Genomic DNA, 8,855 nt, shown 5'->3' on the forward strand with positions numbered 1-8,855 from the left:
CTGTTTCTTGTAGCAATATTTTATTCAATGAAAAATTTTAACATTTACATTTTTTCACTCTCCCCACTGACCAATCAATGTACGCCTATTATGTAAACAAAATTTGATGATTGATAATTTTCATGATTATAGCTTTCTCTCTTCTGCTTTTCCTTCACTGAATGGGTGATATCCAAAAAGGTTTTTAAAGATAGACCTAGCATCAGAGGGTTTCTTGCACGTTAAACACAAGCCCAGCATTAAAAATTTATTTTTCTGCAGCCAAACCCTATCATGACAAAAATGCTTGCAAAGGGATGGAGTGTGCTTTGAAATGGCAAATGCTGTTAACCCCTTCACACTCAAGATCTTATTAGTAATTCTCCTTACTGTCTGCTAAACAATTCTTATAACGTTAGTTTAGAGAAGTAGGTACTGAATCAACTAACCCTAATTGATAGTTTTCTCTAATCTCATCACTTTTTGTGATGATATTGTAGAAAGAAATTCTGGGGGGGGGGGGGGGGGAAGGGAGGGGGGGTTTGAGGAATTTAAAACTTGCCTGGCTGCAGTGTTATATCTCTAAATATGGAGGTGTGTTAGGATAAAGAGTTCACTTTTGCAATTGAATGGCTCAGGAAGAAAGGTCTACAAGGTCTAGTTTTTAAAGCTTGATGAATGAACAGAAAGTCATGGTTGCTGATTTTTCCAAATTCACAAAATCATTGAGCAGGGCATTTGGACATAATTTTGGCCCTGTAGAGTGAGAATTTGAACAAACCAATCCTCAAAAGTTCAAATGCCCAAGGAAGTGAAGGGATGTTAAAGCTTCCAATTGATCAGTGCATCAAGGGTTAACTTATTTTTAGCTACATGTTAGTCATCCAGTATAATGATTCTTGGCTCTAACGGAATAGGTTTTCTTGTGGTCTGGCATTTAGTAACACTGCCCTGTGGCTGTTCAACTTGAGTGTTCCCACCTCCATGAGGTATAAGAGTAGTAAGCATTACCCTTCTAGGTTGTGGAGGTTGGTTGATTGTGCTGTTTTCCTTATCTGTAAGAGAAGTTATGGATGGTGTCTGGGTTGTGATTGGAACAGGTGTCAGTGCTATTCTCCTAAATGCAGAGTGGTCAGTTTTACTAGTTTTTTCACCTCTTGCTAGCACTGACTGTTTCAAAGTGGGCTCTGTAGATTTGTTTGTGACATTTTCATTAACCACAGTTTTATGGTCTGACGTAGAAGATGTTCCAGGTAGTTGGGATGCTTGTGATGATCCCTTTGTGCAGGCTTTCTCAAGATCAGTTGCCAACGTCACAAGGGGTATTCTTCTAAGTGCAGATGTAGTTTGAGATGGAGAGGATGACTGTGCTAGACTGGTTTCCCTGGTTCTAACATCACCTGGGGGCATGTTCCCCTTGGCAGAGCTGGACCCCAGTGTACTGCATTTTGGTACTCGTTCTGGAACTTGCTTTGCTTCCTTTGTTTCTGTCACTTTTATGTCTTCAGGCTTGGATGTACTTTCCATAGGTGTCAGAGCAACACGTCTCGGTATTACCTGAGCTGTTTGTTTGATCTCAGCAGAGCTCTTGTTGGGTTGGTTACTTGCTGCTGGCAATAGCGCAACACGCCTTGGTGTCATCTGACCACCTGAATTATTTCCATTTAATTGCCCTTTTGCTGGCATCAATGTCACCCTTTTGGGACCAGCAGAAGACTGCTGAAGTCCTGCAGTGTTTGTAGCAGGTGGGGAAAATTGAACCACACTGGTGGACGCTGCTGAACTCAACTCTTCAGAAACTTGATTTGCAGCCCTTGGCTTTGAAGGGGCTGGTGACAGAGTGATTCTCTTTGGATCCACCTTTCTGGCAGGTTTGGTTGGTGTAATTTTCATAGGTATTGTAAACTTTTTTATCTTGCCTAATTGCTCCTTCTTGGTAGACAAGGGTGTTTTGTCACACTTTTCCTCATTCTTATCCTTCTCTGAGGGTGAGGATGCTCGCATGTTCTTGCTCACTTTACCTGGAATAGCAATTACAATTGTAACATTTCTATACACACTAGTTTTGGCCAGATTCATGACCTCTATTTTATTACTATTTAAGTCTCATGTTAAGCCATTTTAGTTGTGAAAAATAATGCTATAATAAATGATGTTCACTAAAGCGACAGTTAGTTTAGCAGAATGATTTCTGTACCAGTAGCACTTATTAATGCATTTTAATTTGCTATAGCCAAGCTCAATGTATATGGTGCACATAAAGAAATTAGATGCTGGTCTCTCTTCAAGTTTTAATGTCAAAGGTTACCTGAAGTATCAGAAGTTTGCAGTAATGGGGAGTTGCTTCTCTCTAAGGCTTGTTTGACTGACAGAGAGTAAGGCACACCAAGCTCTCCTTCTTTAAAGTGGACAATGGTACAGTAGCCATCAGAAGAGGAAGCCACAAGCATACTTCCATCAATGGACCTGAAAGAAGGATGTATTGTCATGAAAATAAGAAGTTGCTATGTAATAATACCATTATAAGATAAATAAAGGCAACATACATGTGGTATACTTGTAAACCTTAGTGATCGAAAAATAACAAAAATTAATCATGTTTGTAACAAAAGTTCATTGTTTGTTTAGTCATGTTCCTCCTCATCCTTTGACTTCTAAGAGTGACTTATATCTATTTCTCCTCACAACATCATCCCCTAGGTTGGTCAGATCACTTGACCATTACCAGAATAACTGAAATGATCACTGACTAGGGCTCTTGACTGTTAAAAGAATTCTCCTCACCAGCATCTTGGAAAATGTATAGAGAACAGTATAGAGAATATGCATACTAATCTTAGGGTTTAAAGGGTTAAATACTTCCTCATGAGGGCATAGACATCAAATGTAGAGATCAAAGCTGAAGTTTTGCTTGGAGTCAAAGCATGGTTTTCTTTAACCCTTAAACTCCCAAGATCTGATTGTTAGTCCTCCCCTCTAGCTGTTACACATTTCCTTGTAAATTAGTTATGAGAACTTTGTGCTAATTAACAAACAGATTCCAAGTTGCCTTGTATCTGTTCAGTAATAGATCACAGATGACGTCAAAATGTGGTAAGAACAAAAAAGTGGCACACGAGGCGCAGCCAAGTGTGTCACTGATGTTCTTACCACATTTTGATGTCATCTGTGATCTATTACTGAACAGACACAAGGCAACTTGGAATCTATTTGTTTTATATAATAAAGAATTAAAAAAGTGTTAATGATAACGTCATCTATACGTCTGTCCTGATCATAAGTGAGAACCAATCAGAATGCGTGTATAACTGAGCTTATTATATAAATCAAGATAGTAGCTTCTACCTGATAAGTTTGAATATTCTCATTACCTGTTTGCTGAATAATGAATGGATATTATAGGGAGAAGTTTCATGTTTTAATCACTTCTGGGAGTTAAAGGGTGAACAAGTCACCCTCATTGTGCCCCCCTCCTTTATAGTATGGATGGAAAGCAAGCCATCAAAACCTTCTGAAATGCTGAAGATAAAATTGTTATGGACCAGCACCCCATGTAGGGTTAGCATCAACACCCCTTAGCCACTAACTGCTACAGAAACTGTGAATGGCATCAGCAGCCTTGTGAATGAAACTTGGTCACTGTTACCAAAAGTATATCAACCTTGTACATACCAAGTAAGATCAGTGAGAGCAGCATAATGAATATTGCTTATGTAACCAAAAGGTACTGCTTGTTGAGTGTCATACAACAGAATAGAGTCAATTGTTGCTACAGAGAAGACCATCCGGTAAGGCAACCTGTAATGCAAACAAATGATATATCAGAAAAAGATGTCTTAGACCTTCAAATTCTGCACTCCTATGCTCTACCACTGTGCCAAAAAAAGACTCTCTTAGTTCCCACACTTGTGACAAGATGTAAAACATCTTTCTCTATTTCTTTAACAAGCTTAAAATTTACCATCTTTCTTATTCTATCTAATTATTATTAATATTATTATTATTATTATTAATATTAATAATTATTATTAATAATTATTATTAATAATTATTATTAATAATTATTATTAATAATTATTCTATCTAAATTCTCAGGTTAAGTGTCCACCACTTTGCAAGGAGAGGATTTTAACATAAAATTAATCAAAGCACAGTGTAAAAAAACAGGAAACCTACTTGAAGATACTCTTTGCAGATTTGCCATCACCTTTCACTAGGAGACAAATATTATCTATCAGTACTATCAGTCATAGCTGGGGTTTGGTTTCCAACAAAAATATACAAAATGAATTGCTGAGTGTAATCTGCCAAAAATTATCCTTGGATCTAAGTTTGGTTAAACCACATTATTTGAAACACATATAAGTAAAAGAGATTTGTAATTTCTTGCACATGTTTAGTTTGTTCATGTGTCAACTGTCAGGAAACAATGTCTACTGTCGAGAAGCAGTCTACTGCTGTTATTAAATAACTAAGATACTACAAGTGCCCCTGTGGATCAAATTGGATTTGGAATTGGATCAACCAATAATCCACTAATTGATATTTTTCTTTATTCTCACTAATTGTCTGTTTGATATCATACCGATAGTGTAAGGAGAAATTCTGTTTCGGTCACTAGTGGGACTCAAAAGGGTTAATGCACCAGTGAACCCATAGATAATTGAAGGTCATAAATTGTTTGCCTATGGCTTGTGATTTACAAACTTTTTTAGTGTTTTCCCCACATCCCAAGAAATTTTATTTCTAGTAAACTGATAGAAAGTGTGGTCTATTGCTTAAATAAATATGAGATAATAATGATAATCATCATCACCATTTTTATGTAAGCTTAAGTGAGCTGTTAAGTTTCAAATTTAAATTAAGTCTTAAAACACAGTTTAAAATACACAAACTTATTCTTGACATGCAAGAAAAGAAAACAAATGTTTTTCTAAACTGTACCTTGTCTTAATTCAAACAGGATGGGGCAACATCGCACTGCCACTGTGGCCTTTTGAGGACTTGGAAGATAAAGTACTGGTCTGAAACAAAATTAATAAGAATTCCTACATGTAAATACAGGAAAAATTTTCCAAAGCAGTCAAGATTTCCCCAATAAATTACTTCTCCAAATGAAAGAGGAAAACTGTGTTAACATATGTAAGGTGTCCTTTGTTTGTTACATGGATGGTAAAGGTACTTACTTGTTTGGAGATCCTCTAGTAAAAACATATGTTGTGTTGACAATCTGATCACCAACTTCAAGCCGGCCAGCTGAAAATTAAATGGAAATTGAGGAAATTAAACAAATTTTGTAAAAGGGGAAAATGCAAATGACATAGTGTTCGGGAACCTCACTTTTATGATTGGAGATTAGCTCATGTCTCAGTGAAAAAAAGTAAACCTAATTGAGAGAAACATTATCTGGACCAAGAACCAACATGTGAAAAGACATAACAGTAACCATGTTTTGAGGGCAATGCTTACCAGGGACTAGAAGCAATGATCCCTCTGGTGAAAAACTTGGCCGGCGAAAGAAAGAGGGCATGGTTTCATCGTGAAACATTTTCCCATGCTTAAATGCCTAAGGAAAAACAGGAACAGAAAGTGTTTATGTTTGGTGTTATTAAATATCATTATTCTATATATTGGGTAGTGAGATAAAAATGCTTAATCCTTTAACTCCTAAGAATGCCTAGCATTCAATTTCTCCCTAGAATATCGCCCCTGAATCACTCATTAAGGTGACAAGAATAAAGGAAATGATCACCAACTGAACGAGTTGTTGATTGTTAAACAAACTCTCCTTATCAGCACCTTGGGAAGAGTATAAAGAACAGCAAAGAGAATATGCATACTGATGTTGGGGTGTAAAGGTTTAACCAAAAGAGAGAATAGTACTACCTCTCCATTTTCTGTTGGCTTTAGAGATCCATTTACCAACAGTTTTGTTATGTTATAACAACAGCGGTGAGAGTTGGGATTGTAAAGCCTGCAACTTCTACAAGAAGGAATAAAGGTAAAGATAGAAATAAGTTATATGAAGCTCAGCTTGTTGCTTTGAGTATTAAGTTCTGGTTTGCCAAGTTTTGTTTTGTTTCAAATATGACAGAAAAAATTTATCATGGCTACTTTACAAAATGCAATTTCTGAACCAAACTAAAAACCTCCGTAGCAAATGGACAAGGCATGTTAACACAACAGCTGCTACTTGATAACATTATAACTTGGTTTTGATATTTGCCTTCCAAACTTGAGAAAATGTAACAAGTAACTATGACATAAGGAGCAAATAGAGTAAATAAGAGTACTGCAAGTGTATGTATCCTAAATAATTTTTAATATAAGTTAACCCTTTGACCCCTAAGAGTGCCTAGCATCTAATTCTCCTTATAATATTCCTCCTGCATCACATTGTAAGGTCACGAGAATATGGGAAATGATCACCAACAAAAGCTCTTGATTGTTAAACAAATTCTCCTTGTCAGCTCCCTATGAAATGTTTCAAGAACAGTATGGAGAATATGCATACTGATGTTTGGGTGTCAGGGGTTAAAAGGGTCTTACCTGTCACTTGAATTTGTCACAACATATTGGCCAAGGGGATCCCAGCAAACTCCTTGAACATAATGTTTATGGTCCTTCAAGATTACAAGTTTCTGACCTGTAGATCATGTTTAACATGATAAAGTTGAGAATTTTTTGGTTCTCGGAAAACAACCACACTCACCTCAGGGACAGTGGTTTGAAATTAAAAGGGGAATGACGAAGTACAGATCAAAGCTGGAATTTCCATAGGGGTAAAATGAGGAAAGGACAAGGATATTTTGCTTTTATTTGATATTATGCTTTGCATAGTATGAGGTGACTAGGAGAATTAGTATTCCTCCCTAGATGAGTTGCCAGTTCATCGCAAGGTTAATCCCTAGCATCTTATTAGACTCCCTGACAATTCAACAGTACCCATCTATGCTTCTGGATAGAGAAGGGCACTGGAAGAAACATGTTTTACCCAAGAATACAACACAGTGATCCAGCCAGGTCTCAAAACTGAACCTGACCTCTAAGACACTGTGTTTCTTACATTGGTACTGATGCTAGTTCATAGTTAATTAAGGTGATTAAAGTTTCTCATTAGAACTGTCAAAGCCATACACATACCTTTAACTACATCCCAAATTATAGCGCTATTGTCAACAGATCCTGAAATAAGATTGTTTCCATCTGGTGACCATTGAAGATCATAAATGTCCTCAATGTGCCCCCTACATTTCAAAACATAAATATCCATAACATTAAATATTTTGCAAATCACCATGAAGCTCTTCATGAAAAACGTGAAGAAAAACAACCCAGTTGGTAATTCATACACATACCTCAGTGCCTTGTGAAAAGTCCAAGATTCCTTGTTTGGTATTTCATCTGCATCCATTAATGTGTCACAGGTGTTCCTCTCCCCTGAGTTATTGAGCTTCCATAGAATAATCATGGAGTCTGTCAAGAAACAAAATAATTAAGTAGACTTTAAAGAAGAAGGGAGGACACCATTAATACCATGAGAAAAGCTTAAAGATGCTATTTGTGTAAAAGAAATCATGATCATCCATATTTAAAACTACCTTTATTCTGCTTGAGAAAATTCATTGCTATATCTGATCAAGACTTCTTCTAAATGATTATTCATCACTTCAGACTTTCTCCTTCAAGAGATTACATTTTAGTCCTCCATGGGGAAGGTACCAGTATTTATTGGCAAAAGAACCCTTGTTTTTTTGTTTTTTAACAGTTTTCTTCTTTTCAAACTTACCATCTCCTCCTGATGCAAGAATCTCATCTGCGTGTAGAAATATAACAAAAAGAATTAATGATAAGCAACATGCAAGTTATGTGTTGCAGGTTTGCATAACTTTTTCGATTCCCATCGTGTTTCGATGCGACAATGTCGATGCGGAAAAAGTCCTCTATTGCTTGAAAACAAATTGGTGATTAACATATGATCTCTCCTTAATCATCAGTCGAGACAGAGAGGTCAGTTACAAGTGCAAAGACCCATGAATTAAGATATGAGATGCTTAGTAGTTGTGAAAGTAAGGCCTGAAAAAAATCAGGCCCGGGATTTGAACCCATGACCTCTGCGTTACCGGCGCAGCGCTTTATCAACTAAGCTAACAAGCCAACTAGGAGCTGGTTATTATGTTGGTTCCAAATAAACCCTCCAAGTGGTGAAGAAATGACTGTAAATATATGAAAATCATATATGTGAACTGCGGTAGAAAAAACGTGGGATGCTCTCACTAGATGCTCGTAAATCGGTGCCCAGAACGCTTCGAGGGAACCAAACAGCAGATCGAAGTTGTAGCTACGCGAAATTTAAGCTTACCTTTGGGAGAGAACTTCACCACGTTTACAGCTTTTGTGTGGCGACTCAAGTTTGCTAAAAAGTCGATAGCTGTCTTTTGACCATCACTACAAACGATAGACCAGATCTGCATTTGAAGGTAAAAGAAATGAATGAAATAGCTAACTTAGGATAAACTTGGAAAGAAACAGGATGAAGGTCAGGAATAGTTTCACTGCAACAATTTTTGATCATAAATCCACGCTGAGCTTACCTTTACATCGTTATCTGCGCCCGCGGATGCAAGTCGCCATTTTGATCCCACTTTGCTAAAATCAACACTCAGAATTGGTTCTTTTCCATGCCAGGCGATTTCTGGAGTATCGAATTTCATCGTGGGTTGAATACTTGGGCTCAGAAACACAGAAAAAGCTCAAATGTGAAACAAACAAAACTGTGGAAGAGAACGAGTGATCAACATTCACAACTTGTCTCCTGCGCGCAAATATGACTTTCTCTTTCCCGCCACAAATCTCAAATCCATATTTGGGTATTG

The 8,855-nt window shown here is 37.1% G+C and overlaps 1 protein-coding gene across 1 annotated transcript; it reads right to left on the reverse strand.

Annotated features, from left to right (window-relative positions):
• Positions 1-5: 5 nt before the first annotated feature.
• On the reverse strand, positions 6-8,787 carry LOC131777064 (chromatin assembly factor 1 subunit B). Its single transcript, XM_059093275.2, has 14 exons — positions 8,574-8,787; positions 8,342-8,447; positions 7,769-7,795; positions 7,338-7,455; positions 7,123-7,226; positions 6,529-6,625; positions 5,866-5,962; positions 5,449-5,545; positions 5,166-5,235; positions 4,924-5,003; positions 4,156-4,192; positions 3,652-3,777; positions 2,288-2,445; positions 6-2,000 (listed from the first exon to the last, which is right to left on the reverse strand). Exons 1-14 carry the CDS (start codon positions 8,691-8,693, stop codon positions 856-858), a joined length of 2,382 nt encoding a protein of 793 aa, XP_058949258.2. The 5' UTR covers positions 8,694-8,787; the 3' UTR covers positions 6-855.
• Between the last annotated feature and the right edge of the window lie 68 nt (positions 8,788-8,855).

This window comes from Pocillopora verrucosa, chromosome 9, assembly GCF_036669915.1.
Source record: "Pocillopora verrucosa isolate sample1 chromosome 9, ASM3666991v2, whole genome shotgun sequence".
NCBI classification, from domain to species: Eukaryota; Metazoa; Cnidaria; class Anthozoa; order Scleractinia; family Pocilloporidae; genus Pocillopora; species Pocillopora verrucosa.

Bases quoted from the DNA above. Each gene is read 5' to 3' on its own strand.
- LOC131777064 (XM_059093275.2), bottom strand. From the start codon at position 8,693: ATGAAATTCGATACTCCAGAAATCGCCTGGCATGGAAAAGAACCAATT. The intron at 8,448-8,573 runs GTAAGCTCAGCG...CTTCAAATGCAG, and splicing joins GCGCAGATAACGATGTAAAG to ATCTGGTCTATCGTTTGTAG. The intron at 7,227-7,337 runs GTATGTGTATGA...TTTGAAATGTAG, and splicing joins ACTTTTCACAAGGCACTGAG to GGGGCACATTGAGGACATTT.